The sequence below is a fragment of the Artibeus jamaicensis genome, unplaced genomic scaffold (genome assembly GCF_021234435.1).
Source record: "Artibeus jamaicensis isolate MK-2021 breed Jamaican fruit bat unplaced genomic scaffold, CSHL_Jam_final contig_332, whole genome shotgun sequence".
Lineage (NCBI taxonomy): Eukaryota > Metazoa > Chordata > Mammalia > Chiroptera > Phyllostomidae > Artibeus > Artibeus jamaicensis.
In genome coordinates this window covers 9,092,000-9,114,671 of record NW_026521788.1, presented here as the reverse complement: position 1 = coordinate 9,114,671, position 22,672 = coordinate 9,092,000, and the positions used below count along the sequence as shown (strand labels likewise).

The following is a 22,672-nucleotide window of genomic DNA, read 5'->3' as shown; positions in this document are numbered from 1 at the left end:
TTTGTAAGTTGTGTGCACATAAGTATGCATACATATATATGCCTATATGTACACATGTCTGTGTTGTATGTGTGTATATATGAGGATGCATATAATATTGTGTGTGTGATATTTTGATTTCCACTGAAAAACAAAAAATGATTTTAAATGCATTAGACTATTCATATTTAAATATATTTATTCTACTATATATGGTGAAATTTAGAAACTTTACATTCAAATATTTGTTTACCTTTGCATTTGTAAATGTGTTTATTTTATATTCAGTTTTTTGTGCTGTGAGTCAATATGACTTTATTTTACCTTCCAGAAAATAATACACAAATCAATGACATAATATGTAATGTTTTGTTATATACTGAATGTATAGTTTAGAGTAAAATAGTATTACCTTATGTCATGGAGAAAAATAATATTTATTAATCAGTCTTCTGTGTACAAATTGATTTAGAAACTAACACTTATTTTTAGTAAATTTATGAACACAAGACTACATAAAATTTACTGTCCCTATTAAAATACAAATTAAAGCACTATCTGTCCAGTATGTTATAAATGTCATACTTGAAACTAGTGTTATCCTTAGAAATAAACCTAAAATATTAAATTTGAATAGTAATTGGCTGAACATTTCCCATTCAGCCTTTTTAAATTCTTGTACTGCAAGAAATACACAAGTATTCACTAATAGCATCAATGTATACAATATATAGGTATAAAAGGCTCATAAACTTCAAAAGCTGTATTTTAATCAGAGATTAACTATTCAGAACACATTAGAATGTACTAGACATGCAATGTATGATATTAGTTTTATGTATTATGTTATCTTTACATAAAACAAATAAGCTGCTACTCTTGGAAATGCTATTTTTGTCTCCAGCTAGTTATTACAAACACTTCAAGAAACTAAGAGAATTAAATTATCAGCCCTTTAGTGTTTCTGGTTATCAATTATGAGAGAGCCTTTTTATAGAGCCCTGGTGTTTATATCACCTTCAGAAAGGACATATTTGACAAAGGAAATTTGTGGCTTTCATAAGTTGGTAAAACAAATGGTACTGTTTTCACAAAACCATATTAAACTATAGCCATGCATATATGTTGGTTCACAACTCTCCACATTGCAGTATTGAATTATCAGAACACTTGGCATTAACAAATGCTTAAAACATGTGGTATGCAAATGAATATGTCTAACAAATTTACAAACTGAAGCTACAGTTGAATGGGAGAAAATAAATTGAGAAAGTATTAATCATAAAGTAGAGAATGACCAAAGGATTTGAATAAAGGGAAAGAAGTAAATATTGGTAAAGAAGTCACAGATCAACACTTGCTCAACTTGGATTAATAATAATGTACAGGGGTGAGTAAAGGAAGCTGTGTTCTTTGGCATAATTGTTGGATGTGCAGAGAGCAGAAAAAAAACCTATAAATTTGAAAATGTAGCAATTCTTAAAATCAAGGATACATACTAAAAAAGAACACTCATGAACACTTATTTAGTTTTTATTAACTGAAACTGCATACTAATGCTTCCGATCATTTTTAAATACTTAAATTTCATATAATTAACTAACGTACAACAAAAGAATCTTCAAAATGTGAATCAAAATATGTGTATTTGTAAATATTATATAATCCCATTTTCTAAATAATTTAACTTTTTATTAACTAACATTTGATTAGTCAAAATACCCCATGTTCTAACTATGCTGAGCAATTTGAGCAATGACAATGAAATAAAAATGAAGTGCCTATTTGAAAATATCAGTGTAAATCTTCTTGACATTTTATATTTCTTTTTGTTAACTTTTTAATTAATTAATTAACTTATTTATTTATTTATATTTAAAGACAAGGGAAGGGAGGGAGAAAGAGAGAAAGAAAAACATCAGTGTGTGGTTGCCTCTCATGCATCCCTTACTGGGGAACTGGCCTGCATCCCAGGCATATGCCCTGACTGGGAATTGAACCAGCGACCCTTTGATTTGCAGGCCTGTGCTCAATCCACTGAGCCACACTGGCCAGGGCCATATTTTTTAAACAATTTTTATTATTTTATAGCTAGACCAATAGAAGTTTTCTGTATTATTAACTTTTATTATTCTAAAATACATGTAGTATACTGACATATCAAAATCATGAACACAGAAGCCACCATGCTGTATCTAAGTAACAGTTTATAATGAGATATTAAGAACACAGCTGGTGTCAGGTTTAAATAAAATGATGCATTTCAAAGTTATTTGAAATAAACACATATTGAAATTCAAAATATGTAAAGTATACGGTGGATCAGATTGTGCCCACTTTTTAATGTAGGAGTCTACATTTCAAGTTTTCACTTTCACACAGACATTTTTTTCATGAGAGTTCTATTTTTTCTCAAATTAGCATGTCTTTAATGATTCTAAGCTCTCGACTTCGCTATCAGCCCTTGATACCAGATCTAGAAAACAATCTGACATTAAATTATACTCCACATTACACTATACATAATATTTTAAAAGTTGACATAATATATAAGAATACTTTATCTTTCTGTATCATCCCTCTGGCTATTCTTATACCCTTCTTGGTAAATCCACTCTGTCATAATAACCCCTTCATTCCCCTTTATTTGCCCACCTGCCTTCCTATTTCACTATTCAGAGACCAGTTCAAGGTTCCCTATTTACCTCTCTGTTCTTACTCTGTTAACTGTACTGAAGCAGTTAACACCTTATCTCTCACAGATGGTGATCAGATTGTGGAGAGTTTCCAACTCTTAGTTAATTATCTCCCTTTAGAATTTTTGCAATCATTTGTTTATGTAGAAATTTTATTCTAGACTCTTCTATCAGACACATGTGTTTAATTCATATATTTTCAATGTAATCATCTAAAATATTTTAATTAAGTTAGATATCTTTCCTCCTTAGAGAATCTTAACAACATTAAAATTAAAATAAGAAAGAGCAAGGATATTTATAGGTAACATAATTAATTATACATAACTAATTTTATTTCTATTTTGCATTAAACATGGGAACAGTATAGTAAGATGCATATGTACATATGACTACAGCAAAAACTCACTGCTCCAATTTTCTTTTTTTTGGTATTTATTTCTTGGGGTTTTTTTTGTGTTTTTTTTAGCTCAGTGAACTTTTGTAAACTACTGATATTAAATAAAAAATAAATATATATTTAATTGACTTTTTCCATTCTGTCTTCTTACTTTAATTTTACAAGTACTTAATTTTATTACATTGTTTTCCACAAAATGAGTCATTGGCATTTACATAGTTTAGCTTAATTATGGTAAATATTTATTAAAATCTCTTTTTTTCTTTAGAAATCCTTAATAAAATTATGCTTATTTTATAATGAACTTGAAAAATTACTTTTAAGGTAATGAATTAATAGGTGTATTAATTATTTAACACTTTAAATAATGGCTTTTTCTTCTTTTCAAAGACGAAAGACCCAGAGGTTCAGCTTTTCCTGAATGATTACGCTTCAGTGTTCACCATCACACCGACTGGAATCACTCGTTTCCTCACCTTACTTCAGCCAGTGGACCGGGAAGAGCAGGACACGTACATCTTTTCGGTAAAGTGATTTTTGTGTGTGTGTGTGTATATATATATATATATATATGTGTGTGTGTGTGTGTGTATGTATGTGTATATATATATATATATACACACACACACATATATATACACAAAAATATATATATACAAAATGTGTATATTTATATTATATATTGCATATATTTTATATGTATAAATATATTATATAAAAGTTATATATATATAACATAAAGAGATGTTAGTTTAAAATTGAAAAGTCAATTATTTGAGAGGAAAAGGTAACATGTTCAAGTAATACCATAGAGACTATCAAAAATTAAAAAGAAATCAAATGAATATTTCCTCCATTTATTTATATATTTGCTCAGCTATGTGACCATTCTTTCCAAAAATTTAACTTTTGAGATGAAAACAAAAATGTGCTAATTTATTTACCATATACTCACAACTGACTTAAATTGAGATAGTATAAATTAGAATACACAGTGTAAATAATTATATTCTAAACTGTATTTTATTTTTACTATTGCATTTATAATTCTGAGACATTTCTGGCTGTCACTACTGTGAGGGGTATGGGTAGATAGCAAGAATGCTGCTTAACATATCATAACAATCTTACAATACACAGGATGGCATCGCCTCCCCCCAACAAAGAATTATCTGGCTCAAAAAGTCAGTACCACTGAGATGGAGAAATCTTAAACTAATGAAGAAAACAAGGAACAGTTATTAAAGCTATGTTTCAAGTTTCTGAAATAGATTTTATAAAGACATTGGGTTGGCCAAAAAGTTCATTACGTTTTTTTCTTTAAGATGGCTCTAGCAGTGCTTAGTTGTCTTGAATGTCATTTGAAACAATTTCGTTAGATTGTATTGTGACAACTTTCATATTAGTGTGCATTTTTTAAAATTTAATTATTTTTCAAGTACAGTTTTCTGTCTTTTATTCCCATCCCAGCCCACCCCCCCCAGTGCTCCCCACCTCTCTCCCATCCCCCCACCTTAGTTTTTGTCCATGTGTCCTTTATACTTGTTCCTGTGAATCTTTCCCCTTTTCCCCTGAAATTCTCTCCCCTCTCCCCTCTGGTCCCTGTGAGCTTGTTCTGTATTTTTAAAAAATCATCAAAATTGGTGAATTTATATGTAGCCATTCTAATACTGATGATAGAAGAAAATACGCAACACTTTTGACATATTATGCTTTATTAATCCACTGGGCCACAGGAGCCTGGGCAACATATCTAGTGTACCTACTTTCTTCACTGATACAAGCATTTTGGCTGTAAATACAACTATTTAGTTATATACAAAATATGTTAAAGTAGACAATGTTTTCCTATTAATCTCCTTTTAAAATTAAAGAGTAGTTAACTCCTTAATAATCAGCAATGTTATTGACCACTTTAAGCCACTTTACAAAATTTTACACAATGACTTATGTAAAAGTTAACTGGAATTGAATACATTGAAAATAAATACTATCCTCTAGAATTGCTTCTTAACACATTAAAATTCTTTGATTATATCTACTATTATAGTTTTATTACCTTTTTATTGATGAGATATTTTAGTCCCCTTTTAAAAGTGTAAATTACATATTACATATGTAATTTATATTATAAGTTTTTATATTACATATAAAAAACTTGAAATGAAAGAGTGAATTCTGTACTGCTTATGTTCGTATGACTTCTCTACTAAATGTACTTTTTCACCCCCAAAGATTACAGCCTTTGATGGTGTGCAAGAAAGTGAGCCAGTTATCGTCAATATTCGGGTGATGGATGCAAATGATAACACCCCAACTTTCCCTGAAATATCCTATGATGTCTACGTGTATACAGATATGAGTCCTGGGGATAGTGTCATACAGGTAACTACCCATGTAGTAGGATACACTCCAATTAGTTGTGTTCATGAGCATTATCACATAATGCATTGGTTAAGAATTGCTTAGAGAAAGATAAACGAATCTCAGACTTATTATGTAACACATCTAGCTTTAAAAGCTTTAAATATCTACTTAATTTTTATATAAAATTATATCATGTGCATTTAAAGTACAATTAAATAGATATTAGATGCAATAGCCATTTGGACTGCTTACACTAGATTTTTTAAATATATAGTGTACTGACTATATTTAATAAGTGTAATGAATATATGAACTATACTGAAGCTTCAAATATTAGAACTACAGTTTCAGACTTCAAGTTATATGGAACTATTTTAGAAATGGTTACGTTTCCTTTGGTGATAAATGCAAAGGACTATGTTAGTAAATTGGCAGAAAATACTATTAGACATCCGTTACTTGGACATAAAATGGAATCATTCATTACAGTAGGAAATTTTAAGATTACATAGTAAATGTTATCTTTGAAAATGTAAAACTTGCAAAATATTTATCCTTAAATTGCCTTATTTTTATTATTAACTATACTTAGTACATTTAAATAAACTGTAAGTTATCTTAAAATTGTTTTTTATCCTGAATATTCTGAATATTAATCATAAAGGAGTAATAGTATTCTTCCTTGAGGAGCTTTAGAAGTCTGGGGAACAGGTGATTTTAGTACTTTCCATTCTGGCAGTACATCAAAGTTATCTAGTCAGCTGTTTAGTAATGTGGATGACTAAGATTTGTTTCAGGTTTCCTGGATCTGAAGTCCTGTGAGCAATACTTAGACAATCACTCTCACGATAAAAAAGAAAGAAACTTTAAAGATTTTAGTTGCCTAGCCCTATAAAGACCATTTGATCAAGATTTTTGTCTAAATCTCAGAATCAGACTTCATTTAAGTTACTCTTAGGCCATGAAAGCCCATGATTTGATACATATTTTAGAGTGCTCAAATGGCTCCAAATTACACTAAATTTTATGTATAATATATAGTATATAATATTATGTAATATATAGTCATGTTTCTATAAAATACATAATAAAGTGTGATAGCATAGTATATAATACATTTGTATGTCTATATAGTTTAGTACTAAATAAAAAGTTCAGAGTATTTAAAAAGCAGTCCAAATGCCTCCACAATATACTAAGGTCTTCACATTCAGGTTCTTGTTTTTCTTTCCAGCTTTATCTTGACCCTCTATTCCTAAACGTGTGTCCTACTGAACACGTCTCCAGTTACTTGAATGTGCCCTGCTTTCTCATTTTCTTGAATTATGTCCTCTACCTGGCTCTTTTTCCCTCCTATTTCTGGCTTGACTCCTTTCTCTTATACTTCTTGTCCTTCTAAGAAGGCACTTGTTAGTTTTCTGTAGCTAGTTCCTAGTAATTCTTACTTAACCATTAATAGTCTGACAACTCACCAGTAACACAGGAGTTTGTAGCCAAGATACCGATACAGTGGCGTGGCCTCATCAGTGTGAAGCATTTGGAAGAAATATTTGTCAGTATGCCTCATGGTTTTCGACACAATTTTTTGGCAATCAAGAACATGTTCTTACCCCGCATTTTACAAGGCTAACTCACTTCCATCACACAAATCTCAGCTCAAAATGCTACCTCCTCAGAGAGAACTTCCTTAACAGCTTAATGCCAGTAGCCTCCCAGCAAACACCCACAAACCCCTACTCACACGTTTTCTTTATAACCCACTGTATCTCAGCAAGTCATAGCGTATGACCAACTGAACTATCTTATGTTTTCCTTTCCAACCCCGAACTAAAAACTTCAAGATATCAGCAGGTATCTGTCTTGTTTGCCAGCACAAGCCAGACATGTCAGCTGATACTTATTCAAAAGATGAATTATTACAGAATTAACATGATAAAATTTTAATATGAATTAGAAATAAGTCACCGCTATATGTATTTTAATTATTACAATAAGATATGCTTTCCTGAGTGATGTAGAAGGGGTGACATCTTACCCTGGCTCCAGAAATTCCCCTCACAAGTGCCTCTCTGTGTGAGGATCTTCTGCTGTGTGCGTGGTGTTGGGACAAAGGTTTCAAACGGGCACAATGCATTTGATTTGTCTCAGTATGCCATTTGTTATATTGACAAAATCACCTCTTTATTCATTTGTCTTGAGAGCAGATATGTAATTTGTTTATTTCCATACTTATAGCATCTGCATCCAGAGTACCTGGCACAAAATAGAGGCTTAATATGGTAGATGCTTAATAAAATGTCTATTTGAGGATAAAAGAAAGGAAGATTTGCAGACAAGTGCATATAAACAAATGGGAAGGTGTAAATGCACTGTATTGTACAGCAGTCCCCATTTATCTGCAGTTCAGTTTTCTATAGTTTCAGTTATGATAGTTTCTGTTCAGTTACTGTCAGGAAATATTATATAGAAAATTCTAGAAATACACAATTTATAAGTTTCAGATTGTGCTCAGTTCTAAGTGTCCTGATGAACTTGTATGCTACCCTACTCTGTCCCACCGAGGACATAAGTCATTTGTTTTGTTCAGCATATTCTTGTTCCACAGACTATACACCTGTTAGGCACCTGGTAGCAGCCTGAATCATCAGACCAATAGTCATGGCATGACAGTGCTTACATTCAACCCTTATTTTACTTAATAATGGCTCCAATGCACAAGAGTAATTTGGTGCAGGGATTAAGAAAGAAAAAAAGCTCATAGACACAGGTAACAAGTATGGTGACTATGAGACAGAAAAGGAGGGTGCAGGCAAGTAGAAGAAGGTAGAGGGGAGAAAATGCTGATGGCAGGAGACTTGACTTTAGGTGGTAAACACCCAATACAGCATACAGATGATGTGTTATAAAATACACACTTGAAACCTATATACCCATATAATTTTATTAACTAATGTATCCCCAATAAATTTAATAAAAAGAATATTCAATCTGCATATCCTAATGAGAAGCCACAAAGCGCTTCTTTTGCTTTATGGAGAAAAGGAGAAAGTTTTCAGTAAGGAAAGAAAAAAATTGCATGCTGACATCGCCAAGATCTCAGTAAGAACAAATCTTCTATCTGTGAAATTATGAAGAAGGAACAACTAATCCTTGCTTGTTTTGCTGTCACACCTCAAACTTCAAAAGTTGTTGACACAATGTGTGATAAGTGCTTAGTTAGCATGAAAAAAAGCATACAAATTACATGTGGAAGACATGAAAAGAAAACATTTTTCAGTTAATGGCAACATGCTGTGCCAAAAGCATTGAGACTATACAAGGATTTCATCAAGAGATGACACACCCCGAAAGTAAATTATGGCCACACAGATTCAGGAATGGACTGAAAAATATAAAAATTACTGAAGAGGCCTTATCTGAGACGAAGCTGCTGCTATGTTTCCCGCAGAGATGACAAAGTTCATTCCTGTGTCACGCTCCCCAGGTTCCCGGCATTCACTGGGGCTCTTGTAACAAACATATCCCTGGCAGAGAAGGGGAGACTACTGTATTTCTGGTCATTGATTGACTAAGAGAACTGATTTTAGCTTCTCTGAGACATTCCCTCATAGGAAACAAAATTATAGTTTACTCAGATAAAGGGATGACAATTACTGTCATGCACTTAATTTAATTAGACCTGATTTTCATCTCAATAATAACTTAATTGTAAATGAAAGTAAGTTTATCTAGATAAACAGCCAGCAGGAAATTGGATACTACAACTAAGAAAACAATAGCAATTATGTGGTAGAACCATTTCTCAAAAAAATGTTTGCTAGAGTGGATCAAAATCTTATTTCTGGCATTTGCTGGCTACGGAAGTTAATTTTCCTTTTGTTCTTCTTTATAAAACAATCCCACCTGTCTTAATGATTCTTACTGTATATATTTTCCTAAACTGCACATATTGTGAATATAAATTGCTGTTTGTGTAAATATGCTTCTAATTTTAAATATTAAAATGTCAAGAAATGAGGCTTTACAATTAGGTTTTTTTCATATTATTTCTGGTATGTTGTAAAAGAGAGGTATGGTTATAAAACATTCCATAAGGGCTATGAAATAATAGAATATAGATTTCTTATTGAGACACAAAACATTAACCAAACTAAGGTGATGCAGAACTGTGATCTGCAAATGCCTTTTAAGGGTCACACACCAGGTTCTTATGCTCCATCTGCACCAAATCCCTCATCACCTGTGACTTTCCCCATACACCCAACAGGAGGCCAATTACTTTACTTTTTGGTTAGTAACCTGATATCAATGAAAATAACATATTAAAGGCAACATCGACAATGAAAATTCTCCTGCAAAGAGAGCCTTGGATAAGAGATGTGAAGTATTACAATCAGATCACTTTTAATCTGTCATTTTCAGTGAGGCTATCTTGAGCTGATACAAGTGAACAATTAGTTGAGTTCACTAGCTCTGAGGAGGTAGCTCTCCTTTCCTACAAGAAGTGGGTAAGTTGGTCATAAAGATGTGACTAACCAGGTCCTTAGTAAACATTCTCAGTTATGAATCAGTCTGCTAACTCTACCTATGTTTCTTCTACTTGATTATTGTAAAAAGAAACAGAGTGACTCTGATGTGCAGGGGTCATGACCCACACTCAGGGGAGCAGTGCCAAATGCCAGCCTGGGCCTCTTTCGTAACCGGGTATGAAATGTAGTCACGGTACTAACACGTCTTGTGTTTAGGAGAGATTATTGCTATGCATGGGAATGATTTTTTCCAGTTTATGCAGCACATCTTATGCTGCATGAAATGCCATTTTGTAGACCATCAGTGCGATCTTACAGGCTGACACTAATGGGTCTGATACTCTGTTGTCTCCGGGTCTCATTTCATACACTGCTACTTAGTTTTCTTTGAAAAAGCAATTGCTCCATACTAAAGATATAGATTTTGATAGACAATTTTAATATTTTGAAGGTGTAGATTGTAATAACAATACTGAACTATCCAGTTCATACTCCACAGATGCTATTACTAAACTTTTATACTTCTCTTAAATCAGTGATTTTTAATTCTAATTGAATATTAGAGATCTACCTGAGGAACTTTGAAAAATGTCTATGATAGGACCCCTCACTGCGATATTTTTTATTTAAATGATCTAGACAGGGCGTCGGGGCTTGGTGGAGGCGGGCAAGGGGCAGGAAAATAGAAACATCTGTAATAGTGTCAACAAAAAAAGAAAAATAAATAAATGACCTACACATTCACTGCTGGAGTTTCTTGGAGAGATTTTATTTAATAAAACAAAGCAGCTCTGATATTCATCTAGTTTTGGGAAAAACTGACTTAAACCTCAATAATTTTTCATACTTCTATAAATTGGAATTATTAATTCATTAAAATGGAGTCCTGGATGGAGCTGAGTCCTTTGACCAGCACCCCACTCTTCCTAGATTTTTTTGTTCTTTAGTTCTTATTTTCTTCTTTTGTACTTCTTGCTCCTATTCACTGCTCTAAAGCGCACAGCTTCCTCTTAGCTTCACCTGTGCTGCCCTAATTATTCCATTTCTTTTCTCTTTTTTTCACCATAATAATCTCCATCTACTGATGCTTTCCCTCTGGCCTACAAGCACCCTCCAATCTCCCCACCCCCTGAGCTCAGCAGTCCTCCCAGACAAAGCATCAGCACCTTGCCCACTGTGATGATCCACCCTGATGTTTTCAGGCCCTTGGACTGATTGATAAAGTTGTGGAATTGATTAATTATTAATTATTCTATTACGTATTTATGTATAGTTATATAACCGATTCTTTACTAACGTCATACCTGAAAATCACATAAAAATCATAAATCTAATTAAGTCTATCCCTACTTTTTAAATGCAGAAGCCTTCCCAGTCCCTAATCTATGCAAAACTCAACTTTCCCCTTTGTGAAAATCTCCCTTGATTCTCATCCCAGCTCACTGCTGACTGCGAGACTTTGTTGCTGTCTCTTGTTCAATTTTCACTCTTGAAATATTAACATTCCCCCAAATCAGTATGTAATTTCTCTTTATTCCATTGATGCCCAAATTTTAATCCTCACCTCCATGTATCCTTGTTTGTCTCCAAGTTAAATGTCCTGTGGTACCCTGAGCATCATGCTGACATTACAGGTTCTGTTAGACCTGTCAGTGTGGATTTGGCAGGCACTTCAAACCGAGCATATTCCAAGACAAATTAATTAAACCATTCATCATCTTTCTTCTAGTACAGAAACACACAGACACAGTCACACACAGACACAGTCCACACAGAGACTCAAATACACATATCCTCTTTTCTTTGGAATCCCCTGTATTGTACAGGGGATTAATCTTACACAGGTTTCAGGCTAGCAATCTCAGAGTCACGTTTCTTAGTTCCTCCTTCACCTGCATGCATCCAGATGGCTGTCCAGTTATGGAAACTGCTATTTCAAACTGTAGCTGTCATCATTTCCTTTTCCATGCCTTGCACTGCCACAAATTAGGCTACTACAGTAGACGGATTGACAACACTATTTCTGCGTATTCACCACCACACTACTACAAATGATTATTCTGAAACGCAACTCAGAACAGGTCTCCATTCTTCTGGAAAACCTATCCAAGGAAGTGTTTAATTCTGTCTGTGTAATTGTTCACATACTCATGCCTCATATTCTGCTGCATGCCTCTGTTATTTGACTGTGAGATCATATAGAGGACTTTTTTTGTTTGTTTGTTTTAGCATGAAATATCTTTGCCATTATATTCCTTTTGATATTTCTCCTAGGTTTTAAGTTTTGATCCACAGTATACTTCATTCTTTAACATACAGTTCAAATGCTTCTTAATAAAGCCTTTATACTTCTAACAAGTTCAAAGTAATGGGTTTTTTCCCCATACTTCCATGTACCCAGCTGGCAACCCCATCTTCCATACATTTCACTGTGCCTTGTATTAAGGTTAGCCTTTACCTGTCTGTCTACCTTACTGAACTATAAGTTCCTTTTGGACAGGAACTCTTAGTGACCTCTAACTTCCAGTGGCCATCACAGTGACCTCCACACAGCAGGGATTCACCAACTACTCATACTGAACTTATTCCCCCAATTGATACTCTCTCAATCAGCTTAGACAAAGTTATATTATAGAAATGTGTTCTGTTGGCTTAAGAATTCTGTCATACAAAAATTGTTACCTCCCATAATCCCTTCTCAAAATATTCTCCAACTTCACAGCTTCAGCCAGACCACGTTATTACTGGTCTTAATACTGAATAAAAAAATACTTCACATAGAAAACATTCCTGATACAGTTATTTCTCTTAGTTAAGCTGTGTCACAGGACTTTAAATATTATTTGAGCTAGATATTACTTTGAAAATATTTCTCATCAATCCTAATTTATGAAGAATTTGAGTTACAACATTGATAAATGTTTGGTCTAAATTCACAAAATTTATAAATGGCAGAGTTAAAATGTTGAATTTAACTAAAAGACAATAGATTCTGGAGCCAGACTAGCTATATGTGCCTCCATCTGTCACTTTAGATATTGTGTGACTCTAATAGCTTAGCCTTCTGTACTTCAGTTTTCTAATCTTTAAATGGCAATAAAAACAGTGCAAGCCTCACAAGGGTGTTTCAAATATTAAATTTGTTATATGAACTACTTACGCATGTATACTTTGCAAGTAAGTCTTATATACATATTACCTAGTTATTATTATTGAATTATTCTCATAAATTTTATAAAACATTTGTGATCATTAATATTCTTTACTGCCTCTTATATGTATATCTCTACAATGCCATGTTTACTACTTAGTGTTCTGTGGACATATAAGTATCATATATACATATATAATTATATATTAAAGTGCTTTTTATAATTTCTAACATTGTAAATAAAATTAGGATCAGGCTATATAGTATTTTAATGCTTTTTGATAATTTATTGTGTGTCAAATAATATTGTCTTCTGTGGTAAGTGTGTTTGTGATATGATTAAAACTTAAAGATTATATTTAAGGTCTTGGTGTAGTTTAATATTTCAGCAAATACAAGATCAAGATTTGATGAGCAAACCTTATATTTTTTTACATTTTTACATTTGTACATTTTTTAATTTTTGATATTTGAAACAAATTTATTTTACTAAACACCATACAATTTTTCACTAAACTTATTTGCACTAGACTCAAAACAGAACCAAATCACATAAGTTACTCACTCATATTGTTGACTTTAATAGAATTTGAAGTTTTGTTACATTATTCTTATTTTGTCCAAATGGATGATATTTCCCACCTGAGAAAAAACAATACCTTGTACTTAGTTGAACATGCTGGAAACCAGAGAGTTATTTTGACACATTCTTTTTACTTCTTCTTCACAATCTGTTACCAAGTCTTATGAATTTTTTCTCATATCCTTATTGTATGAAACTACCTAATACTATTCCCACTGTCACCGTCCTTGTACTTAGTGACCATCAGCTTTTACTGGGATCAGGGCAATGCCCCTCTTTGTGCTTTATTTATATTTCCTCTCCTCCTCTTCTCTGTTCAGCAGCCATGGGATTATTGAAAATTTGAAAGCAAATTAAAAAACCCCATGCTCAATCTTTAATCATTTTTCACTACTAACATAGAAAGTCCATAGTCAGACACCAGCCTGACCAATCTCCTGATTATTTTCCAGTTTCATTCATTGCTTACTGTTTACATTTTTCTTTGCTGAAATGTTTATTCTTCAATTATAGTTGACCTTCAATATCATTTTGCTTTTGTTTCAGGTGTGCGTCATCGTGGTTAGACAGTCACATACTTTTTATTAAATTAGTTTTATTGAGGTGACATTGGTTATTGAGATTATATAGGTTTCAGGTCTATAATTCTATGGTCCATCAGTGCATATTGCATTGTGTGCGCACCACCCAAAGTCAAATCTTCTTTACACAGTGATTTCCTCCCAGTATTTCCAGCATCCACCTGGCAGCATACATAGTTATTACAATATTATTCACCATATTATCCATGCTGCACTTTACGTCTCTGTGACTATTTTGCAGCCACCAGTTTGTTCACCCATCTCTTTATAATGCTCATTAGAATCCTCCCACCCAAACTCAACTCCTAGTCGTTTGCTTTTCATCATTTAGATCTAAATTTAAATGACACTTCCTCAAAGAAGCGTTCCATAACTCCTTTGGTATATTTTGTTTTTTCTGTTGTCCCAAAGTATCTTGATCTTTTCCTCATTGGCACATTTAAAATTTCTAATAATCTAAGAAAAAGAAGATAAAAAATATGAACAGTGAAAGGACAGCAAACTCACAGTTATTAAGAACCACACCTAAAACAAAAGCAAACTAAGAGGACAGCTAGATCAGGAGCAGAACCATAGAAATGAAGATCACATGGAGAGTTAACAACACGGGAGTGGGAGGAGGAGGGGGGAGAAGGTACAGAAAATAAGGAGCATAGATGGTGGGGAGAAAATAGATAGGGGGGAGGAAAAAATTAGTATGGGAAATATAGAATCTAAAGAACTTGTGACACATGGACATGAACTAAAGGGGGGAATGGGGGGAGAGGGTGTGCAGGGTAGAGGGGAATGAAGGGGGAAAAATGGGACAACTGTAATGGCATAATCAATAAAATATATTAAAAAAATAAAAAAATACAGATTTCCAAAGCCTTGGTTGATTCACTAAGGAGATACTTTGAGATTGTAAGACATCTTAATAGCTTTAAGAACATTAACTCAGAAATATTAAACTCTGACACAGAAAATGTTCTTTCAGAGCAAGGTTTTAGGTGAATGTTTTAAAAGGAGACTTTGTAAAAAGAACAATAAAACATGAAGAAATACAAATAAAATAAAATAAAATAAAATAAAATTTTTAATTATAACTTTTAACCATTTCTCCAATTTTTTATAAAGTCAAGTGGAATAAAGACTGTCCGTTTCTCTCCTTAGTTTCTTTATTTTTTCACTACTATGTGTAGTCAACATCTTGCATAGCACCTGGTACATAGTAGACTTTTAATATATTTTTGTTAAATGAATAACTAGATAAAGAAAATGATAGGTGTAGGTTAAGAAAGTGTTATGTTGTTTCTGTGTGAGTGTGGGAATGACTTATATATCAAGTTAATGCATTTTTAAAAATTAACCAACAGGACTGCAGATATATTTTTGTATCACTAGAAGAGTATTTCCAACTTTGATTATCTGGTAGAGTCCATCGAAAGCTCTTGAGAAGCTAAATAATATGTTGAAAACATATCACGAGAATTCATTATATATATGCTTTTAGAGAGGCAATGTTGATTAATTAAGACATTCATTTAAAAATTATATTATTGCCAAATATCAAAAATTTGGAGCACTCTGCCAAATCATAGGGAATTGAGTAACTACTAATATTTATTTCTGACCTTGAAAACTACTATTGTAATAGGAAAGAAAGGCCTATTATATTTTAGTTCTATCATACATGACAAATGACTCATCTCATCAAAGTAAACATTATGAAATTTTATGTTTCTAATTAATTTATGTGTGTATTTTATTGTTTCTTTCCATTACCATAGATTCCACTTGCACCCCTCCCCCCCACATAAACATGAAAATTTTAACATCTAAGTAAGTGTTTCTTAAAACCTTAGAGTTACAGTCTGTAGATTGAGCTTTTCCATTTCACAAACTTAAAGAAAATATTGACAATATCAGTTAGGTGATCACAAACATCTGCATTTTCATTTTTTTTAAATAGAAAAAAACATCACATTTGGCTTGTATATTATTTTTTAGTCATTATCCTCCTTTGATATATTTACATGTACAGCTTTTCAAATTAAATCCATTTGTAAATGCATTTTAATTGTTTTATGTTTATCTGCCATGCTTTTGGGGTTTTCCTAGTGAAAACTATACATGGTACAGTTTTAATAATTAATGCCTAGATGCTTGTATTCTTTATGAGGTTTTTGTTTAATTGTATGTAATTGTTTTAAAATCATGTAAGTTGTGCATTTTAATATTGATTTAATATTTCTCACTATATTTCTAGATGTTACTAGCTTGCTGGATAATTAAAATTTAATAATACTCTAGCATAGAAAAAATGCACAATATACTTTATACATTTTTTCTTTCCCGTATATCACTAACATATTTTAGGTTTTTTTTGGCTGTTGTTAAAAAAAGATAAAAATGTCTTGTTTACTGTTTCTTGTAGTAAATTATGTTCAATATCAAAGCATGGTCATCTGGATAAAAGAAAAATACTTAGATGATGAGATGTTTTAAAGACAGGTTATCTTAGAAAAATCAATATTCTAAATAGAGCAGTAAGGAATTATTTTTTAAAAATTTTTATTTTTGTTCAAGTACAGTTGTCTATATTTTCTGCCCACCACTCTCCTGCCCTACCCATTTCCACCTCCCACCCTCAATCCTACCACCCTTTGGCTTTGTCCATGGATCCTTTGTACATGTCCCTTGATGAACTCTCCCCTATCTCCAATCCCCTCTGGTTATTGTCAATTTGTTATTTATTTCAATGTCTCTTGTTACATGTTGCTTGCCTCTTTGTTTTGGTGATTAGGTTCCAGTTAAAGGTGAGAACATATGGTATTTGCCTTTTACCTTCTAGCTTATTTCACTTAGTGCGATGTTCTCCAGTTCCATCCATGCTATTGAGAAGGATAGGAGCTCCTTCTTTTTTCCTGCTGTATAGTATTCCATTGTGGAAATGTACCACAATTTTTTGATCCACTCATTTACTGGTGGGCACTTAGGTTGCTTCCAACACTTGGCTATTGTAAAGTGCACTGCTATAAACAATAGAATTCATAGGTTCTTTTGAATTGGTGTTTCAGGAGTTTTAGTGTATAATCCTAGTGGTGGAAGTGCTGGGTCAGAAGGCAGTTCCATTTTTGGAAAATCCACTCTGTTTTCCAGAGTGGCTATACCAGTCTGCATCTCCAACAACTAAGGAATATATGAGGGTTCCTTTTCTCCACAACCTTGCTAGCACTTGTTTGTTGATTTGTTTATGATGGCCATTCTGACCAGTGTGAAGTGATATCTCATTGTGGTTTTAATTTGCATCTCTCAGATGGCTAGTGATGCTGAGTATCCTTTCATATGTCTCTTGGTTCTCTGTAAGTCCTCCTTGGAGAAGTGTCTGTTCAGGTCTTTTGCCCATTTTTTAATTGGATTGTTTTTATTCCTGGAGTGGAGTCATGTGAGTTTTTTTTATATATTTTGGAGATCAAACCCCTGTCCAAGATATCTTTGAAAAATATATTTTTCTATATGGTTGGCGCCCTTTTCACTGAAAGCCTAGTAAACTTGCTTATTCAGTTTAGCAAAGGACAGAAACAAAAATACCACTGGGCAAGTCCTAATACTGTATTAGGTTCATTCATATATATATGAGATAAGCATTATTCACAGTCAAATAATCAGAAAATGTCACCACCATTATTGAATCGTTAAATTAGATGGAGCATACTAAAATATTCTCATAGTTCATCAAAAGTCAGGAGGAATATCTATTAGGACTAGAATGGTTGGGAAGGCTTCATCATTGATTAAAACTTCATGAACATGTAGGATGTTTTAGTACTCAATCAGGCAAGAGACGGGGATATGATGCTATTGGATGGAATGATGTGCTGAGGTCAAAGGCATGGCAATTTAATGCAGAGCTAAGGATACCAATTTGACTGCCATTGGAGAGGGGAGGAACTGAATGATAAAAGCGTTTCTTTCTTGTACCTAGTCAAATATGCATTGGCTTATTCTTCCAGCCCTTTGTCATTACAGACTTTTCTGTGTGTTTTTATCCTTCTCTATTAGCACTTCTATTAGGAATGCTTTTTTTTTCTTGTCTCCTCTTCTAAACCACAAGCTATTTGGCAGAAATTATTTTTGTATTTTCTACACACTGTATTTTTCAGAGTCTAGTATCTGACACAAATTAAGGTCTGAATTATGTATCAGCTTATGTATCAAATAATTAAAGAAGGAATATCCTGCCTAGCAGAATCCTTAAGATTTGGTGTTATATACAACATATGATTCCTTGAAGAAGTAATTCAGACTAGATCCTTAAACGGACTGGTTTAAGTCTGAGATATGGGAATTGATGGAAGGCAACTTTGAAATCTGTATTTGAAGTAATGAAGTTAGAAGTTGGGCATGAGACAACACAATAGCAATAAACAATTTCGGTGTCAGAGTTTTGAGTGATGAGATTCAATGAACTTCCACAGTGAGATCATGACTTGCCATGGAAAAGAAACACATGTCTTACTGTTAATATTTTGTTCTTGGACTTTTTATCAGGAAGTGAAACTTCTAGATAAGAGATCCATCTCCAATAAAAATTGTTTGGTTCATAAAAGTTGATAATATCATTAATGATGCCCACCATCTTATATTAATTACTCTAGGATATGTTGAGCAGAAGAGGGATAACCAGTAGCTTAGTGTGATTTTTAGCTTAAGAGGGTCACAAGCTTACTTTAAAGATCCAGAGAGCATCAATCTGGAGATGACCAAATTATATATTGCCCAATTTGCCTGACCTGCAAGAGTGGTCTTGGGTTCAGCCTGACTACCAATCTCAAAGAGTCAACAGGCTCTGGTAGCACCAAGTTCATTTAATTTTGAGTAAGGATTCGGGATAGGCAACAATGTTACTTTCACAGCAATAGCAGAGTGGCACTCTTTAGATAAAACTTCTAATGACTTCTAAATTATCAGCATTCTAAATGTATTACTCCCTTGCTACATATTTCTGAGGAATTTTCTTAAAAGTTTTTTCATAGCAACTTCTGTAATATCTAGCACATAAAGTAAACTTCCTAAAACACTAGTAATAATGAGATTATCTTGTATCTGGTAAGGAGTTGGAATTCCCTCTGTAAAATACATGAATAGCCATACTTTTTTTCCCTAAGTTGTCTGATATTTCTTTAACATTTGAAAAATTATTTCATTCCTTCATCCTCTTATTTATACCTTTTTATAAATATTGAATGTGATAGAGACATTCAACTGTGTATGTAAGTTTTCCAAATGTGAATTAAATTCTTCCTCTGGCAAATCTGTCTCCATAGTTATTACCTAGCTTGTGAGTTTTCAATTGCTTACCCAAATAATCTCTCTGCCCAGGATATTAGCATCTAGTTATGTTTTATTTTCACTTAACTATTAAATTGAATCAAAAATCCTTTATTAGGTCATAGAGCTAAGACAAAGAGATTAAATGTTTAGTTCATCACACTTCAATTAATAGCACCATGTTATTTTCTCACCTTTCCATTACCAGATGAGGCATTAGAAGTCATTTCTCTGGCAACTCTGGGTTTCGTCTGGTCAGGAAGAATCACAGTCCAGTGTTCCCTAGGTGTAAACATTCACTGACACAGGTCTCTGGGTGTCATGCAGTGCATCCACCATTTCTCTCTCATTTCTTTACTGACTAAAGATTTTGCCATTGTTAATGTTCTTATTAATCCTTCCTCCATCTTTGGGGGAATATCTATCCCAATTTTCTGCCCATTTTTATTTGTATTTGTCTTCTGAATTGACTAGTAATTTTTAAAATAAATTTAAATGCAGGTCCTTTATTAGATAGATGATTTGTAAATATTTCCTCATGGTCTACATTTTGTCTCTCATATTCTTAGTAGCATTTCTGGAAGAGCCAAAACTTTTAATTTTGAGAAAGTCCAATTTACTATTTTTTTTCTTTTTTTGTGTCATGCTTTTGATGTCATATCTAAGCAACTTTGCCAATATAAGTTCACTAAGACCTCCTATTATCTCCTAAGATTTTTATAATTTTAACCTTTTTATTTTACATATAGAAAATCCATTTTGAATTATTTTTGTATATTCTGGGAGATAAAGGTCTCTGTCCAGTTTTATTTATTTACTTTTTACCTTTGCATGTATATACCTCATTAGCTTTTATTGTAAAATTTTCCCATGAATTGCCTTGGCATCTTTGTCATAAGTCAGTTAGCCATAAATGTAAGAGCTTATTCCTGGACTTGTGTTCTATGAATCTATATGTTTAGCTTAAGGAAAAACCATACCTGATCAAATTTTGATATGGGTTACATTAAATTTAAAGATTAAATAAATGTAGAGAATTCCATCTTAAAATATTGAGTGTTTTTCCCTCCATGAAAATGGACTCTCTTAGCACATACTCTTAAATTTCTTCCAGCAATATCGTAAATTTTAGTGTATTGATTACAGTTATTTTATTAATTTATTCCTATTCTATCATTTTTTAAGATTTTATTTATTTATCCCTAGAGGGGAAGGGGAAGAGAGAGGGAGAGAAATATCTATGTATGACTTCCTCTCATGTAACCCCTGTTGGGAACTGGCCTGCAACCCAGGCATGTGCCCTGACTGGAATCTAACTATGATCCCTTAGTTCGCAGGCCTGCTGCACTCAATCCACTGAGCTACACCAGCCCGTGCCTATTCTATCATTTTTAATGCTACTGTGAATGTAATTGCTGTTATTTGGGGATTTTTTTGCTAATACAGTGGTACCTTGGTACTTGTTAATTTGTTCCTGTACGTGTGACGAGTGCTGAAGCTGACGAGTATCGAACAATGAAGCACTTTCTCTTGTGGGGCAGCATCACGACTCACACAAGTTCTAACCAGTGCCATGAGTCCTGATCAAGCCCTGTGTGCTGAAACAGTTTTTTTCTCAATCAAAATGCCACAAGTGCAGTTTAATGAGTTCTAAAGCCAATGAGCAATGAGATATGACTGTATAAGAAAATACAATAGATTTTGCTTAAACTTTTACTCATTTGTTAGTTCTCAAAGTTTCATGTAGATTCCTTAGTGTTTTGTACATAAATGATTATGCCTTCTGCAAATACTGTTTTACACCTGTTTTGCCAATCTGAGGTGTTTGCTGTTTTGTGGTTGCTGCTGCTCCCTTGTGTGCTCCATTGCACTGTCTGGAACTTTCAGTACGAGGGTGAATACAAGTGGTGAAAGCACGCTTTCCTCATTCCTGATCTTAGGGAAAATCATTCAGCTTCTTATCATTACCTATCATGGGAGCCGAAGGTTTTATTTTAGATGCTTTGTATCAGGTTGAAGACATTCCTTTCTATTGCTGGTTCACTGAGCGTTTTTTCATAAATGGATATTTGGCTTTATAAATTGCTTTTCTTATCATTTTTTACAAACATCAGAAGAGTTATTTCTTTAACAATATTTAGATTTATTTATTTTCAATTACTGTGTTTGTTTGTTTTAACCGGATATAATAGTACTTCTGGATTTTGAATGTTGACCTAGAGGATTTTCTTTTTTTTTTAACTACATGTCTGGACTCTATTTCCTGAATCTGATTCCCTTCAATATACAGCAGCTCCTTATGTCTCTGAACAATTTTTGTGCTGATTCATATGTTTATTTTGTAGCTGGCTTTTTATAAATTGTTTCTACTTCTGCAAACGTTAATGTCAGCCAGTGATTTAGACCAAGGTGTGCGCAAGCACCTCAAGCCCAGAAGGCTTCCACCCTTTGTGAGTTGATCCGAGCTGAGGTTGAGGAGAGCTTTGAAAGTTCAGGCAGTCGACAGGATTTCCATTTGGCATTTACATTTCCTCGGGCCTTCTCACGTCCCTCCTGTACATGCGCGTTCTTTCAGAAAGGAACCGAAAGCTTATTCAGTCCTCTGTCGGGCTCCCATTCTCTCGTTCTTTCTGCTGAACTTCTGGCTTGTTCACAGCTTTTCCCCACTAGGACCACAACTTAACATTAGCAGAGGTGAGGTTGTTCTCCATTCAGTTCCCACTGTGCTTGAACCCTTCACTAACTCTGCATCAGATTGTCCGTTTTTCTCTTGAGGCAAACCGACTGCCTGTCATGGCCAGTTCTACCATTACAAACTTTCCATGCCGCCTGTGCTGGGGGCAGGCAGGGGGGTTGGCAGTGGGGAGGGGAAGGTAGGATGACATGCAGACAAGGCCCCTGACTCCTACTTTTTAATCTGAAGTTGCAGCAATCTTCAGGAGTAATTAATTTCTTTCAATTTGTGTACTTTGCCAAATCTTTGTAGTCCTAAATTATGATTTTGACTATTTTACTTAGATTTTTACTTACTTTTTAGAAAAAGAATTGTCTTCTTCTTCTTCCCACCAGACCA

The 22,672-nt window shown here is 33.5% G+C and overlaps 1 protein-coding gene across 1 annotated transcript in view; it reads left to right on the top strand.

The window, feature by feature from the left end:
- Nucleotides 1-22,672, top strand: part of PCDH15 (protocadherin related 15) — a 789,434-nt gene that overhangs the window by 485,722 nt on the left and 281,040 nt on the right. Inside the window, exons 12-13 of the mRNA XM_053663991.1 lie at nucleotides 3,466-3,600; nucleotides 5,311-5,460. Of these exons, the coding sequence (XP_053519966.1) occupies nucleotides 3,466-3,600; nucleotides 5,311-5,460 (285 nt within the window). The remainder of the gene's footprint in view (nucleotides 1-3,465; nucleotides 3,601-5,310; nucleotides 5,461-22,672) is intronic.